Raw genomic sequence first — 18,704 nt, forward strand, 5'->3', positions numbered from 1 at the left:
AAATATAGAAATGTTCATTTCTACTTTAATTTGAGATATTACGCATTATCTTGTTTAATATAAAGATGTGCAAATATTAGTGTGCAAATATCACTCATTCCCATAGATGCCAGAGCTCTGGGGTTGTAAAACCCTCCCATTGAGGGAGGCAGAGCCTCGGGAGGGATGGATGACAGAATGACAGCAGTGCGCTCGGAATAAATGCTCGCGTACCGGAGCCGAGCAGCAGGAGAGCACAGCTTCTCACGCGCTGCGTGTTTATACAGCGGCTCGCTCAGACATGCCACGCGTCTTCTGAGTGGGACACCAGGAGAAAAGTCTCAACCTTCCATCGGAATATTGGCAAGGGGATATTTACAGCCTTTCAAAGTGGAGAGGTAAGTTGCGTTGCTTTTTTTACTGCCAAAAGTATATTTTAGCATTAATTTCACATGCTTTGGGAAATGCATGCTGTATATAACGACGAGGCTTTGTGAAATGGGCATGTGGAGTTGCATAGCAGTCTCATGCTCAGGAGCAACTGGTGTGTCCTGTTGAACATGCATGCATGCTGCAGGTCAGTGCTTCTGATAACTCCTGGATACAGACAGTAGTTGATGCACATGTTTGTTTGAAATAGGAATTTGTGTATGTGAAGTTTTTGAGAATTGTCAACATGTGTTTTAATCGTTCTACAAAAGGCAACTTACACTGGTTTGAAGCATGCACTCTGTGTAATATTTATTCACCCTTTTTATTTTAATATCTGTAGCCTTTATCTAATCATTTTATTCTAATGTGTAACTGATTTCATACTAAATTAATTTAGCATTATTAAATATAAAATGACCACACAATGTGTGTGTAAAGCATCTGTTTCTGATAATAAAAAAAGCTTATGTAAAATTTGGGAAATATTACTTCATATGTCTTTGTAAAGCATTCTGTTGTTAGAACAATATCCCAAGATTCACCAATACATGTCTGTTTGAAAGAGTTGTTTCTACCTGATCTGACAGATACATTTCTTTTATCGATGAGGTCATGTTGATTTAGTCATGTGAAATAATATTTTAAATTAATAACACCATTGAAGCACATTTTCACTGCCACCAAAATGTCAATACTGAATATAAGTGTGCCTCTTTAAGAGCTTCGACATGCATAGTCCATAATTTTCTCATCGGGATTTCAGTGCAATTTATAACAAATGCATTTTTATTTTATCATTCACAAATAGTTACTCAGTTACTGAATGCAAGTGTATTGTAAACAAGACACTAATAGATCATGCTGTGAATATCATGCAGTGCAATTGAAAGTTATTAGCTGTGCCTTTGCTTATTCTTTATTACAAAACAGTCCCTGCAGTTGTAACGATACTCTCCATGACACTAAATCTGAATTAGTAATGTCGCATTTTGACAGAATTGGACAATGGTTGTTCACACGAGGCCATATGCGTTTCATGCTGCCAAGAAAGGCGAGATGCAGGAGGACTGTAGATTATAAGCGTTTCTTACATGAACGTTCAGTTGAGACTGAGCATGATGCACATGGAGGAAATGCTACTGGCTTGTCAACAGAAAGGAAAGAGTGAATTGAAGTCTACATTCACAGCTTGTACACTGTGAATTATTAACAAAAAATATTGTGAAGGTTTCAACTGAATGACTCTTTCTTACCAATAATGTCTTGCATTCAAAGTCAAGCAATAATTCATACAAAAAAGAAAATTCTGACATTATTTACTCACACTCGTGTAGTTTCAAACCCGTATGCTGTTGTTATATTTCGCAACAACAACAACAGAATTTGGAAGTATCTCATAGTATGCTCTGTATGAAGCTGTATGATAGTTTTGTGTAAACTGAAAAATAATAGTGACTAATGAACTTTATTCAGATAATCTTCCCCTCCAGTTAGCTTATAATTCAAGAACCTGATCACTGAGTCAATGATTTAAACCAGATCAGTTTGATTTGTGAACAAATCATTCTGTCTGATTTGTGATTCAGAAAAATAACTGTTCATTCACAAATCAGACTTTGAAGCATATATAGCATGAGACATATGGACTACTTTTATGCTGTTTTTTTGTTTTTGTTCCATGGAAAAATGACAGCATACACATTTAGAATCAATTATTTTTGGTCAAGCTATTCCTTTAAACCAATTTTTACTACTGATGTAGTTAGACTTAATTAATGGTCTGAATATTTCCTTAAATGTCACAGGATGCAATTAGTAGAATGCAAAGTGAATGTTGCTAGCCTGTATTGTCTTGCATTTCTTCATGTCTTCGCCTGCCGTGGTTGACACATCTGACATGTCGCTCTCCTTTGTCACATTTAACTCAATCGCAGATCTGACGCTCAGCAAGACACAATGCAGGAATCTGAGCCCAGCGTGTGTCAGCTGCAGCCCAACATCATCTCAGTGCGCCTCTTCAAAAGAAAGATCGGTGGGCTGGGCTTTCTGGTCAAACAACGTGTGTGCAATCCGCCCATCATCGTCTCTGACCTCATCCGGGGTGGGGAGGCGGAGGAATGTGGGCTGGTCCAAGTCGGCGACATCGTCCTGGCCGTGAACAACAAGCCTTTGGTGGACCTGAGCTACGAACGTGCGCTCGAGACCCTGAAGAACGTGTCGCCCGAGAGCCATGCCGTCCTCATCCTCCGCGGACCCGAAGGCTTCACCACTCACCTGGAGACCACACTGAGCAGTGACGGGAAACCCAAAACGGTTCGGGTGACCAGGCCTGTTATCCCCGCTCAGAGCAGGCCGTGTGAACGATGTTCGCCTCTCAGCCCCAACATGACCAAAGAGCTCAGGGCCATAGAGAACCTGTCCTCTTCCTCCCCTCCCAGGAAAGACCCACGGGAGAGCAAACCCCTGATTCCCCTGCTGGCCCAGGACTCTCTGCTCAGAGAAGGAGACCATTCAGCCCTTCTCCTCAACGGGGTGGAGGAGAACAACGAACTGCTGAAGGAGATCGAGCCAGTGCTGAAGCTCATCAAGAACAGCAAAAAAGAGATCAATGGAGAAGGTCAGAGAGATGTAGAGAGGAAGGATGTCGAAGTGCAGGTGGAGAGGTGAGTGATGTCTTAGTACAAAACTCCAAAATTATTCCAATACACCTCTCTGCAGTTTCCAACTGAAATAAACACTAATGACAATAAACCACCAACAGAGTTGATTAAAATTTTTCACACAAATTATGATTGCAAGGACAAATTATCAAGTAATAAAGAGATATTTTTGTGCAGTTCTTCCCACAATACTGTGTTATGAACGTAAAAGGCTTTTACCATATAGTGCATTATAAATTAATAAATTTTGACGTCTACATCACATAACCAGCTCCATTTATATGACTTTTCTTTCATGGTAAGCTTGTTCAGTAGCTCACCTGGTACAGGAGTGTTTAGGTATGAGTCCCGTGAAAATCAAGTCATGATAAATAGCTAAAATGGAATGGTCGCTTCAACAAATGCATTTTATCTCACATTTATCTAGCTTTTAGGCTAGGGTTTCGGTTTAGGTGGTATGTTACTTTCAAATGCGATAGACCTGTTACGTCCATTTACCGGACTTTAATTTCCAAACTCAACTTAATTTCCAAAGTCGAAATTTTTCAATCTCCAATATAATTTTTTTTAAAATAATGAAATTTAAAATATTAAATTATCTACAAAAGATACGTTTAAATGTACACTAAGTGAATACATTTTCAGCACATATCTCATCCTGACAAATGGCGTCTCAATTTTAACAATTCAAGTTTATGATTTTTCCTGGGCGGATGATAAAATGTATTTTAAAAACAGTAGATTAACATTGAAGTGTTATCTAGCTTAAAAGGATAGTTCACCCAAAAATGAAAATTCTGTCATTAATTACTCCCCTTCATGTCTTTCCAAACAGCACGATGCATGAGCGTTAATTAGCATTGTATCTGTTTTCTTTGCATTCAAAGAAAGCCCTTATATGCATGAAGTGGAAGAAACTTTTCTAAAATCCGTTAATTTGGTGCACAAATTTAAAGTGCTGACTTTAAATGTCTGTTGACGAAATGCAACTGGTTGTCTATTTACAAAATGCATTCAAAGTGTACAAATATTTTGTCACAAAATACATGCCTTTGCATTTTGTGTCACATAATAAATTACCCCACAAAATTGTGAATGCGGTATTTACAAAAACATATTACACTGTACATCTAAGACTTAGTTCTGTCATTTTTTTTTAATGTATAGTTTATAAATCAAGTTAACATTCGAGAAATAAGACCACAAGTTAGTCATTTCCCCTTTATGATTTCATTATCTGGTGCCTGTTGTGTCTTCAATTAGTCTGATCATATGGTCTGCACATTGGAATCTGATTTAGGTATTTAGCTATATGTAATCACCTTACTAAAAACATTAAATTTAACATCCCGCTCATCATTTCTCTAGGGTGCAATATATATGGCATTCCAGTAAACCACTAAACTCCGAATCACATTGTTTGGCGTTAAACAATCTTTTTAATATATGTCCAAATATAGGTTATGAATGCATTTTCCATTTTGGATTGAAATTCACCACTGGCATTTAAAAAGCAAAGATGAGTCCACTAACATGACTTAACATTACTTGTTCCCAGAAAGATCATGTTCTAAAAGCTTCAAGTGGTAGCGCATGAGTAATGACAACACTACAACAAACTACATGAGCACTATTGACCTAAGGGAAGAGTTCTCTCAAAAACATTATTGGTTTAATGTTGTAAACAACAGACAAATCAAGAAGAAATCCAGTTCTTAGAATCAGTTTTACCTTTTAATATTAAAAAGAAAACTCTGTATGTACTCCCAGTGCAAATGTGATGTTAGGCATGATCAAAATAGTACAGTAGAGTCTAGTTTTCTTGTGGTGGAGTATGGGTTTAGTTGCCACACTGTTTATTCCAATGAGTATTTCTCAATGTAGATTAATGTATAGTCTTATGCCGAAAAATTCTTTACTACAAACAAATCTGTTAAACATTGCCACTATTAGTGTGGATTAATTATCTAAAGTCTGTGTGACAACTAGCCCCAGTCTGTCTCCACTTTTCATTTATTTGGGAATATGATTTACAAATCACTCAACAAAGAATATAGACATATTTGCACAATATTCATGCTTTCTGAGAAAGGTCAGTTTTCTAAATGCATATTATTTTTGATAAGTGAATCTTGTGTTTATTTGGTGAGCTGTCAGTGAGTGAATCTGTTCAGAATGTATTTATTCCATTCAGTCTTTGGGATTACTCTTGTCTTGAATGTTCATGTTACGCTTTAGTGAACAGGAAATACTAACAGGAAGTGCGAGAAGCTTCTAGCAATATTAATAATAGAATGGATAAATATAAACATAATTTTGTGATTACACACCAGTTTTCACAGTATACCAATTGGTGTAATTCATTCTACCTAAATTATTTGTTACAGCCTAACCACTGTAGTTTTGTCATAATAAATATAAAATAATATTGTCATATTTTTCAACTTTCATACTGTGAAGATCAAATAAATGTCCATTCTGTAAAAGCCTCATTGCAGAAACTGATTAGTTTTATCCTTGTAGTTTATGAACAGCAGCTGTCCGCATTTTAGTGTGCTTAAAGGGATAGTTCACCCAAAAATGAAAATTCTGTCATTATTCACCCTCGTGTTGTTCCAAACCTTTGGAACACAATTTGAGATATTTTTGATGAAATCTGAGGGCTCTCTGACCCTCCCATAGACAGCAAGGGAACTACCACGGTCAAGGCACAGAAAAGTGTGTGTTGGCGCCGGCGCTGACCCAGATCTGGCACGATGACGTTGAACACATGCACTGTGCCTTGTGCCTTGTGTTCAACGTCATCACACCGGATCTGGGTCAGCACCGTGGACGGCGCCGCCACACGCTTGCGTCATGGTACTGTCATGAACGCGTGTCCACAAGTGACGCAGTAGAGACGAAAATGTGGAATAAAGTCGTTATTTTTGTTTTCTTTGCACAAAAAAATGATTCTCGTAGCTTCGTAACTTTACAGTTGAACCACTGATGTCACACGGACTACTTTGTCGATCATCTTGGTACTTTTCTGTGCCTTGAACGTGGTAGTTCCCTTGCTGTCTATGGGAGGGTCAGAGAGCCCTCAGATTTCATCAAAAATATCTTAAATTGTGTTCTGAAGATGAACGAAGGTCTTACAGGTTTGGAACGACATGAGGGTAATTGATGACAGAATTTTCATTTTTGGGTGAACTGTCCCTTTAAACATGAAGTGTGTAAAAATATTTACTGATTTCAAACAGGTTTCCAAAACACTCCCCTCCTTTTTGCCATTGGTCAGTTAAACAGATAGTCCCGCCCCAAACTATTGGTTGCTGTTGTCGGACAAGTCTGGATGTTCAAACAAACAGAGCAATGATTAGCAATTGCCTCCGAGTGTTTTATTATTTGAAAAAGTACACACCAGATTTCTTTTCTGTATTAGAAGAACTAAACAAATTATAATTAGGCTTGGAATATTAATCAAACTGGTGAACAGAGATGGCAGCGTTTCATCCAAAACAAATCCAGCTTCTCTCACTCTTCTCACATTTGTGATGAATGTGTTACTATGAGTCCCATCAACGTCAGCTAGAAAAAAAAAGTTTTATTTACAGTTTTTAATGATACATTATACTTTGGATAGCATGGTTTATTGTTTGAGTATCTGGGCACTAGCTAAATCTGATTATGGAATAACTTGAGAATGAATATAACTGAAGCAGTTTACTGTTTCATTTAAAAGACAAAGTGCACATTGGTAGCCTTGAGACATTAATGTTTTAGAGAAATTGAAGTTAAGCTCTACGGACCGCATCTGAGGCATGTTGTTATTTATGACAGATGTTTTTTTTTTTTTGACTAATTCCTTCAGTTTATAACATAAATGTAAAAGTGTGCAAAGTAATATACAGTAGACAAAAAATTATATAATTGAATGTTTTTGAGTCACTGTACATACATCTAGACCTGTTTTCTTCTGGCTGATGTTTCAGCTGTTTGTGACTTTCAGAGACCTTGGTGTGGGAAATGGACAGAACGCCCAGCTGGCGTCGGATAACGACAGAGTGTTTGATGACCTCTGGAGAAAGGACAACATGCCTACGGTGCTTAACAACCCTTACTCAGAGACTGACAAGGTAAAATACAGTCTAAATGGCTTTACATGTGGCTTTGAAGGACTGTGAGTGAGTCAGTAATCTAGAATTATTTATTTTTTTAAAGGTGCAAGTACAGAAATATTGAAGCTGTCCTTTACTGTTAATATGGCCTGATCTGCTTGACAGCTGGCAGATATTCAATGTCCTACTCTTAAAAGGGATTACAGGACATAGTTCCACACATTTTGTATTCTCTATTTCTTTAGAAGAACTGTACTGAAGTGTAAATTGTACTTGGGTTTTAAAGCAGTGGTTCTCATGGATCATGAAAAGCGGGGTAAAACTATGCTAACTACTACTAATGACATACAACTAAATGTATTGGTGTTTATATACGAAAATCGAAATGAAAAACTAAAAACAGAAACCAAAAACTCGAACTGTTTTCAACGTTAATAATAATAATTAAAAATGTTTTGCTTGAGCACCAAATCAGCATGTTAGAAAGATTTCTGAAGGATCTTGTGACACTGAAGACTGGAGTAATGATGCTGAAAATTCAGCTTTGCAATTATTTTAATATATTCAATTTGATTTTTTTTTAAATGTTAAATTATAATACTATTTCACAATATCATTTTAAAGCATTTTAATTGAAAAAAATGCAGCACTGCCTTTTTTCAAAAACATCTTACCAACCTCAAACTTTTGAATACAAGTCAACTTATCACATAAATTCAAAGTAAATTAGATTTCTGCTGTTGATTAATTACAAAACACAGCCTCATATGATTTTACATATATTTTGCATATTGCTTGTGCAATTCATGGTAATACAATAGTCTGCATGTAAAATATGGGCCCTGAAGCAAAACCAGTTAAGAACACATGATTCTAACAACCTAGAAACAAAACAAAATGACAACAAAAAGAATGCTGACTGATCTGAAGACACTATAATGTAACTTAAAGCACGCTTTCCAAAGAACCATATTTAAAACATGAGAAAAGGACCACATAATTCAACAAAGAAACTTTAGTTGAGTGGTTTTCAAACTCTAACCTTATATTAAAAATAACAATAATAAAATACAAAGCACACCTATGAATGAAATGATCTACAAAATAAGATTTAAGTGGAGTCTGCATGTCAGGTAGTTCAGAATTAATTGCAAGTCTAATATTTCAAGTAGGGCTTACTTGCAAGTAACCATATGAAAGCCTCTCTCTAGTGCCCGTCACATGGCTTTCTCTGTACCTGCCAGCTCAGTGCTGGTGTAGCATGTGTTTCTACAGTCCTGGTTGTGGGGGTAGCAGTGCTTACACTTCACATCAGCACATGACTCTCTCATCTGGCCTCTTGTGACGCATTATCCTTCTGAAAGAAACCGGATGGATGGAGGCGATCCAAGAAATTAGAGGAATGAATGGATGCAGCTGTGTGGTCCAAGATGGAGTTGTTCTCTTTTTCTCTCTCTATGCTTAGTGTAATACAGTGTCTGGTGGATGATTAATCATCAGTGAGTAAGACGAGGAGGGAGAGAGTGAGAGAGTACAAGAGAAATACAAAGACAAGAACATTAGACCAAGGCAGCATGTGATTGTTGAGCACAATGTCTGACATTATTTGTGTGACAGAAAGATGCAATGACTGTTAAGATCTATGATATATGAACACTTATAGCATGTCCTAACCAGGCAGCAAGTTTCCAGCAACAGCTAATTTGTCTAGCCGCAATAAGTGCAAAGCTGCTGCACAATCACAGCCAATCAGATGACATCTAATGTATAATATAGTTGTGGGCGGGGTTACCTAGTATAACATTTGTGATCGACGAAATGTCAAGATTCACATCAAAATTAAATTGTAAATTGTGTATTATATATATTTTTAAAAAGTCCTTACAAACTACATCTTTTGGAGTAGAGCCGAGTCCTTAGATGTGCACCAGCGAACTGCATCCAAGTCTGCTTGAAAAGGTGGTTTGGGGTATTGTTCGCAGTTATTATGATTTATACTGAAGAGCGTTTCCACCACAAAATGTAAATGTTAATTGTGACATTTTAACCTCACCATTTTTATACAAAGATATATAAAGATATAAACTCACAATTCTGAGAAGAAAAGTCAGAATGGGGAGATACAAACTTATAATTGCAAGAATTGCAAGATTTAAGAGAAAAGGCAGAATTGTGAGATATAAACTTGGAATTGCAAGAAAAAGTAAGAATTCTGAATTTATATCTGACAGTTCTGTGTTTATATGACGCAATTCTGAGAAAAAAATCAGGACTGTGAGATAAAACATCACAATTACACTCTAAAAAATGCTGGGTTAAATACAACCCAGTGCTGGGTAAAATAGGGACAAACCCAGCAATTGGGTTGTTTTGACCCAGCGGTTGGGTTAAATGTTTAACCCAACCTTCTGGGTAGTAACCCAACCGCTGGGTCAAAACAACCCAATTGCTGGGTTTGTTCCTATTTTACCCAGCACTGGGTTGTATTTAACCCAGCATTTTTTAGAGTGTACCTTTTTATATTTTATTCTGTGGTGGAAATGGGCTCAGCAGGTCTCAAATGGTCAAAATACTTTTCAGTCAAGTGTGAAACAATAGGAGAATTAAGCCAAACCCAATCATATTGGGCAATTTAGAAATCCTGGCCAGGACATCTCTGGGAACAACAAGATATGTGGTCAGCCTAGATTTAACCTCTATAGTCAGTTGTCTTGGTTCATGGCTTTTAACGCTTTAATTGAAGACTTTTTAAAAATCCCTATACGAAAAATTTGTGGAAAAATACTTTGTTGCTGAAAAGTGGGTGGGCAGTAATGCGCTACAGCTAAAAAAAAACATGCACGGATACACACTACCAAAAATCTTACTGTTTAGGCACTTTCAGCATGCTTTTTAAAAACATACTATGATGCACTAAATCTAATATTGCATATCATTTAGGACAGATGTATTTCGACACTGTATACATTTAAATGTGTAAGTGTTATTTCAATCACATTGACCATAAATGGCCAGCCAGATATGACATTATCTGCAAAGGCTAAGGGGAAATAACACATTTTCTTGCACCTTCAAATCTTTACTTCAGTCTGACAGTTTGAGACCTTGGCTACTCTATAATAACCTGTTATAACAGAAGTGTATGTTGACATTTTGCACTTTTAGCATATTCTCACTGACACACATTGGTGGTTAATGAATTTGCTGGAGCATGCCTAGAGAACATTCTCAACATGCTGTAAGATACACAGAGTATTCCTGCTGCTGAGATGATGACAAGTGAGTGTTCTAATAAGCTTGCTTTAGACAATTTTAAACTTGATTTACATTTCTATGTCGAGCTGCAAATGGAACAGCTTGTTTTTTTTAAGAAGTGTCTGTACTTTGGAAAGCTAACCTTGCTGGCATGAGACTGAATGCATGTTTCATTGCTTTAGTGATTGCAAACCTGCTAAAGCAACGCAGGTGCGATGATTTGAAATGTTTGAGATGATAATAAGCTTTCAGTCTGCCTGATGGGGTTGAGGTTTTTTAGAAATGTGCTGAGTTTTCCAAGGCTAACAGCAGCGCCCTGCATAATTTAAGCTCTAATAAGGCACGCTCAGCCACTGGAAGTGGTGCGAAGCAGTCGGACAGATGAGCTGCTAACATCATTAAACAATGCTGTCTTTGAAGCTCTGCATGAAAAACAAGCAATACTATTTAACCATCTATATTTTTATTAATCTCATGCCCTCGTAAGTTCAATTATAAAACTGATAGTTTCTCTCCTGGATGCGAATGTCAAAACAGCATTCCACAAGTTCAAAAATATATTATTTAATAATTGTTATGATGTGCATATTCATCATTAGCTAGCTATTGTGTATATCACTGCACAGCACCCATAAAATGTTATTATTTACCATGTCAGAGGCTGTATTTTCTAGCAGATGCATGGCACTTGATCATCTAAAAATTAATTTACTTGCTGAAGTTAAGTTTTACATTTATGCATTTGACAGATGCTTCCATCCAAAGTGACTACAAAACATACATTTGTCTCATTATTCTTATTGTTGTTGTTTTTATACTTTAAAAAAATAGCCAATATGTAGTATAAATGATTTAGAAATGCTATATTGTAGTAAAGCCAGTATTAGGCATTATGCAGACAATTTCCATGACATCCATAGAAACACAATCTTTTCAGCTTATTAGTCATTCCGGAATGTTTTATTTATTAGCAGCTTGTGAAAATGAGTTTGTCAAATCAGCTCGTGTTACTCTTTTACATAATAAAGCTTGTGTTAACACAGCTGTGGTGAGAAGGATGAGACAAAGCTGTGTGCACTGTGTGCGCTGTGCCCGTTGTCGAGCTCTAAGTTGAATAAAGAGGTGCAGCAGCGAAGGTGAATTCTGGTGGGCTGTGAATGTTGCGTGAGTGTATCGAGTGCTTGTTTCTGAAGCGCTTTGGTGTGGGTAAGTGGTCTCGAAGTGTCGATGATGTTGCCGATTATTCCACCCCGTTCGCACACGTGGTTGTGTGTGTGTCAGTTGTTGCTCGAGGCAATGCTGTCATGTAAACAGTATCCTTACAAAACCCTTTCAGTTGAAGTTTGCTTTTTCAATTTTACACCTTTTCTTTCACACTGCCTTCCTGTCACAGTGTACACTCGTAAATGTAAGGGTGCATCATATCTGCCTTTTGTCCTCACATTTCACTTCTGACAAGACGGTTCTTCTCATCCGTTCTGCCTCAGATGTCTCACATGCGTAAACATGAGTGTGGCGCATTCCTTGCCAGCCGAGTGCAGCGTGGTGACTTTGAGATAATAATCGTGTACAGTGCGTGTGTTGTGTAGCCAGAGACAGAGAAGGACTGATCTGTCTTCTGAGGAGAATCAATTGAGGAGAAGGACGCCCACTATTCTTCCTGGGGACAGCGAACATAATGGGCCAAGGCTGATATTGAAGTTTGCATTCATACCAACAGAAACCACCACAATTATACGAGTGATGTGGTGCCGAAACCGTCGGCCTGTGAACTGGGTTTTCATAAGGAATATAATGGCTGCTAGATTGATTTCCATTGGATTAACAATGTCAACTTCTCATACATTTGTGCATGTGGCAAATTACAGTCATCTTTTGAATGGCAAGTCATTGAGAGTATTCTGTTTTCTCTGAAAATCAAAGCTCAATTTGATCTTTGCTTAATAGAGATGATTATCCCATTGACGCCTTTGAGTAAGTCATGTCATTCCTTTACCTGCTGATAGTTAAAATAGCTACATAAGAATAAAGAACTTTGCAAAGGAAGTTCATTGCTGTCAATTGACCATTCGCAGAGACCTGCCCTCCTTAGTTACGACAAATATTGCCACTCTCACACTACACACCGTGTTCTCATGCAGTGAAAAATACATTGCAGAGCAAAGAGGAAACTGACAACGTCCAGCAGGTCACTTCTGGAATGAAACAAGGTCTCAGGACTCTCAGCATTCAAATTTTGTAATTTTTTATCAAGAAATTCTAACAATAAAAACCGTTTTGTGGCTCTTTAATGTGTCATGACAGATCAGTATTGCCTCAGTTCAAACACGTGAACCGATCGTCTTTTCATATTTACGTAAAGCACGAAATGAACATGAATAAACATCAGAACATTTTTTTTTTCTGCATTGAAAACAGATGAGCGCACATATGCATATACAGCTCCCGATCGGTGCAAAGTTCACGGGATTTTGTCCATAGAATGATAAGAGCACACGTTTTAACATTTTATTATTTAACACCCAGTATTATAACTTAAGCGCTGCAAGCCATGCATACATTGCCGGACATGACCGATTTTCTGGTACGCAAAACAAGTACATTAAAGGGGTCATCGGATGCCCATTTTCCACAGTTTGATGCGATTCTTTAGGGTCTTAATGAAAAGTCTATAACATACTTTGGTTAAAATTTTTCAACGTAAAACAATACCCATTTACAGCTCTGTTTACAGCAAGTCGTTTTGTTGCATGTTTCTTTAAATGCAAATGAGCTCTGCTCACCCCGACCCTCTGTTCCGAGCCGCTCTCTGAGAGACTATAAACTATAGCCGCATTCATAGTGAAACTTGCTAACTAGCACATCATTAGGAAAGGCGATTTGCAAATATTAATTAAAAAAAAAATCACTTCTTCTGTAGGTGAATCACGAATGATTTGAGTGAACATAGACACATTTAGGTAGATCCGGGGGCGCATTCCCTTCAAAAACAAATGTAATCCACTGCGTCTTTAGCAGCTCAGATGTTGGGAGTAAAAGACCACATCATGACGAAGTCATTTTAACATGAAGGATATTTAACCTCCCTGGAAACTTGCCATTGCACAGTAGGTTCTTTATAGTGGAATAGTGTTCTTTAGATAATTAAATGTTCTAGAAAAATATTTATTTTAAGAACCATTTACTGAAAAGTTCTTTCGGAAACCAAAAATGGTTCTTCTGTGAAAACATTAAGAGTGTAATAATGAAGGTTAAATGTCTGTGTTGATAACCAAACTGTTCTTTTTATTTGTTCTTGGAAACTGTTGTGAGAATTGTTCCTGTAATTAGTGTACAGGGAGTCATTTTGGATAAAAGTGTTTGCTGATGGACAAATTTGAGGCAAGTTGCTAATAATGAGGTGTAATGTTTGTTCCTCCACAGCCGCAGTCCCATGGGAGAGTTTCCCCCACTAAGACTGTGCAGAATGGAAGTCCCACCAAGTGTCCCAGATTCATGAAAGTCAAGAACTGGGAAACTGGAGCTTTATGCAATGATACTTTACATCTCAGCTCCAGCGAGGTATGTTTGATGTTGATTCTAGGTAGGCTTATATGTATGAACTACATTTAGTTGAGCGTATAAAGAAATAGCATCTTTGCCATTACTGACACAGCAGAGCCCTTACAAAAAAATCGGGTTGTGCGCCATTCAGAACTGAATTAAAATGACTTGACACAACACTTGACATTAAGTTTTAATTTCTTTATATTATGTTCTAAAATGATTTTTTTTTAAATTTTAGATAAAGAGGTAACACTTTACAATAAGGTTCATTAGTTAACTACATTAGTTAACATGAACTAATAATGAACTGCACTTATACAGCGTTTATTAATCTTTGTTAATGTTAATTTCAACATTTACTAATACATTATTAAAATCGTGTTAACATTAGTTAATGCACTGTGAACTAACATGAACATCTGTATTTTTATTAACTAACGTTAGCGTAGATTAGTAATTACAGTAACAAATGTATTGCTCATGGTTAGTTCATGTTAGTTAATATATTAACTAATGTTTAACTAATGAACCTTATTGTAAAGTGTTACCAATAAAGATTATAAGAGTGTTCTGCAAGAAAACACTATTTCAGCTTTTAATATTTCAAAAATTCTTCATTCATTTTTACTTGCCATTTCTTTGCAATTATTTAGAAAAATGTACTAGCAATTAAGTGCATATCTTTTCAATCCTACACTATTTTTAGTGTAATGTTAGTAAACTTGAACTAACAGTAACTAATACTCCAACAGAATTTATTCATCTTAGTTATTGTTAATTTTAACATTTAATAATACTTTTTAAAATAATGTTTTTTTTCTGTTTACATTTGTCGATGCACCATTACCATGAACTGACATTGAGCAATTGTATTTTTATTGACCAACATTAACAGAGATTAGTAAATGCTTTAAATTATATATTGCTCTTTGCTAGTTCATGTTAGCTAATGACTTTAGTAATGTTAACAAATTATTGTGAAGTGCTGCTACATTTTTTCCTGAATTTGAATAGTATTGAGGTATCAGTTTGTTTTGAATGCGATTTAGGTGTAAGAAAGTCGAAATCAATTTAGATTCAAAGATTTGTCAATCCAAACTTTGAACGATTGCATGATGAAGAGGAACTTCCTCTTCCTGTCATTTCATGCTATGTATTTGCATGGTTGAAAGTCATTAAAAATACCATATTTCCATGTACAATTCCAAAAAAAAACAAAAAACACCATGGTTCTAGCTACCATTGTTGTTATTCAGTTTTTTTTTTTCAGTACATTTTTTAGTCTCTGAAGCAACTGTCATCAAAATCATTATTTCATTGTTTATTCAGATGTTTCAAAAGTAATATGATAACAACAAGAAAGAAAGAAAAATCAGGAATGGCTCAGTGTCAAAGGTTAACGAGGCGTTCATGTTGGGTCGGAATTACCGTAATTACAAAATGAGAACTCTTAGATTCTACTCCGGTTCACAGACACAAGAATGAACTGTTTCTATGGCAACATGCGTAATACCAAAATGGATCCAAGTGCGGCTTTATTGGTAATGACCGAAAAATGCTACCTTAATTCACTTCTTGCAAAATAGACTGGCTATATTAAAATGCCATTTCAAACTGCGGTTGCCAACAACGTAGCTATAGCTGCTGCCATCTTGGTTGTTTTTACATTATGCCGCAACAGTTTAGTGGGAGAACTCAAAAAAACATTAGCCATTTTACATGCCAAAAACTCATAATTATGAATCATTTTGACATGATGCAGAACTAGAACTGACTTTTGCTATTAGCATTTGCTTCCAATTTTGCTGCTCCTATAGGATCCATATGTCATAAATGAGCTGAGGTTTAAAATTAGCCTTCGTCTCTCGCTGTAGACGCTAGTCTGTATGACAACATGTTTGCAGAACTCTCAACATCTCTCTAAATCTGAATCATCCTTCCAAGAGGGGGTCATGAAGTTCTGTGTACTTTCGTGAGAGGCTGGCTTTGCATGCTAATTGATGCTAATTACAGATGGTATGATTTATAATATATCACATTCTGAAGGATTTTTGGGTTGCATCTCCAACTCTACAGAATATGACAGCTGCAAGGCTGCATTCACAGTCCCTTATGGTGGGTGAATGTGAAGAATCTAATGAACGTCTTTATTTTATTTTTACCGTTCTTGTGCTAAGCGCCATTAGTATAAATGCTTGTTTGGGTAGGTAAAGTCACACAGGTGTCCCAGTACATGCCACAGATGGGATACATGGGTAAGTTATAATATGCTGGAGCAAGTAATGATCTGGAGACAGATCACTTTTAGAAAAATTAATGCGGTTTGAAGGCAATGTCAAATCTTTTAATATGGGTAGTGAACAGTGTTACTTTATATTTAATTTCAGTTCTGTATTTCAATAATATTAAGAATAGCTCTAGAGTATTCATGTAAATCTACACTGTAAAAAAAGTTTAAAATATATTTTACAAAAAACATAGTATTTCAATTTTCTACTTTCAAATTTCATGTTTAATTCAATGTGTTACTTATGAAAGATTTTCCATTAGATAAAAATAAAAAGGTAATTGTGGCTTTTTATCGCACAATAATTTTAAATTTTGAGTTTATATCTAAATTAATTGCAAGATAAAAATTCAGAATCACAAGACATAACCTCAGATTTAGTGTTGTCACTGTACCAAAATCTCAGTATTCGGTACCAATACCAGTAAAAATCCACGGTTCTCGGTACCAATTTCGGTACCAAAGCAAAACACAAAAACATGCTAATTGAACAACATTTTTATTAATAACGTTAAAAAAAAATTTAATGTACAAAACCAATGCCATTCTTTATACTTATTTAAAATTGTTTCAAGTTTTTACACATGTAATAAAAGTATGAAAAAAGTAAACACGTTTCACCCAAAAGTTTAGTCATAGTTCTGCTGCCACTGAAAAACATCTGTAAACTGTTGTCTGTTTTAGGTTTTGATGATATAAAAAATGTAATTGAAACTTACCTGCTTGAAATTGATCGGGGTGTTTTGTTAGTTTGATGCGTTTCCTCCTCTTGAGGTCACCACTGCTTTTAAGATGAGGTTGCCAGGTTTTCACAACAAAACCCGCCCAATCGCGTTTCGAGGGGGTCCCCAGTTAAAAATCGCGTTCCGAGGATAAAATAGGCATGTTTTGGCAGGGTTCCCCTGGTAAAATTCGCATTCCAGGGGCTAAATATCACGTTAATGGGGTCGTTTTTCAACCAGTGGACATGAAAAACAACCCGCGGCAACAGTGTTAAAGCAGCCCAATTCCACGGTAAAACCGCGGACTTGGCAACACTGGAAGAGGATAGCTTTCGGATAGCGCATCAGGAACCGGGTTGACCGGGTACTCGTACCACCGGTACTTAAAAAAGCCAAGTACCGTAACGTTTAAATTTTTTAGTACCGACCTGGTACCGAAATACCGGGTCTTTTGACAACACTACTCAGACTTGTGAAATATAAACTTGCAATTGTGAGGAAAAAAGCCAGAATTGTGAGATAAAAAGTCACAATTACCTATTTCTTTTTTTTTTCTGTGGTTTTTTTGTGTATGACATGAACTTGAAGTTAATGAGAATTATGAGGGTGTTATCAAGATGGCCGTTTAATGAACCCTTACTTTAAAGGGACTTTGGTTATTTTTGGCTGAGCTACTCTGAAACTGTCGGGGGGTTATGGGTCAGTCATGGTTTAAATGCTTACTGAAAGGGCAGTTTGGGATAATAAACCAAGCCAGTCCTTAATTAACAGCACTAGCTTGGACAGGCTTGTTGTTATTTTTCAGCTCTTTCTTTGCCGTTCCACCCCTAATCCAGTGAACATATTAGCAGCTACAGAAAGTGACAGTGCACTTCAAATCTAATCTTATTATAGTGACCATATGAGTATTTTCCTCAAGGCGATGAGCGACTTCCATTTGTCTCTTTGTTTCTTCTTATCAGGCTCTGATGAAGCCTGCCACTTATCCAGCCATTGGATGTTCTCAACAACATGTTTTTCATTAGTTTTCCAGGAATATGATCATGAAACACATATACAATAAATTCTGAAGCTCTGCGTGTTGGTTTCACATGCCTGGAATAAGATTAGAATATGATAAACAACATTCCCAACTTAAAATTTAGCAGAAAGGCGTTATATAAAATAAACGTATTATTATTATTATTATTATTAATTATTACTATTATTAAAAATTTTAACAGGTTGCAATGTTGCAATATCTACGAATAAAGACGTTACGTTATCACATCAAAGCACATTTGCCAAAGTAATTTGTAAACTAATTTCATGTATGCATCACATAACCATCTCCAGGTGTATGGCTTTTCTGATGTAAACTTGCTCTGTAGCTCACCTGGTACAACGTTGCACTTTTGTACGAGTGAACCACAGTAAAAGAGCTCAAAGAGTTAAAATGGCATGGTTGCTTCAGCAAAAGTTTTTTTATCTCACGTTTGCTTTTTTTTACCACTATTGTGTTGCTTTAATGTAGGTGCTGTGTCATTTTCAAAAGTGACAGAGTATTAATCGTTTTGCATCACTGTAACAGGGCGACTGAGACGAGAGACGTGCGGATCCATCTGCAAAGCTTTATTCTTAAACATATTCAAAACAGGCAAGGGTCAGACAATGGCAAACAGGTATTTAGAAGGCAAGACAGAAGAGTGATCCAATAAACAGGCTTAGGTCAATCAACGGCGAA

The 18,704-nt window shown here is 36.5% G+C and overlaps 1 protein-coding gene across 1 annotated transcript in view; it reads left to right on the forward strand.

The window, feature by feature from the left end:
• The first annotated feature begins 507 nt into the window (after positions 1–507).
• The window catches only part of LOC107599142 (nitric oxide synthase, brain), a 57,408-nt gene continuing 39,211 nt past the window's right edge, over positions 508–18,704 (forward strand). Inside the window, exons 1-4 of the mRNA XM_016290652.1 lie at positions 508–556; positions 2,346–3,074; positions 7,063–7,189; positions 13,850–13,987. Of these exons, the coding sequence (XP_016146138.1) occupies positions 540–556; positions 2,346–3,074; positions 7,063–7,189; positions 13,850–13,987 (1,011 nt within the window). The 5' untranslated portion in view covers positions 508–539. The remainder of the gene's footprint in view (positions 557–2,345; positions 3,075–7,062; positions 7,190–13,849; positions 13,988–18,704) is intronic.

Source organism: Sinocyclocheilus grahami, unplaced genomic scaffold (assembly GCF_001515645.1).
Source record: "Sinocyclocheilus grahami isolate Dianchi unplaced genomic scaffold, SAMN03320097.WGS_v1.1 scaffold261.1, whole genome shotgun sequence".
Classification (NCBI taxonomy): domain Eukaryota; kingdom Metazoa; phylum Chordata; class Actinopteri; order Cypriniformes; family Cyprinidae; genus Sinocyclocheilus; species Sinocyclocheilus grahami.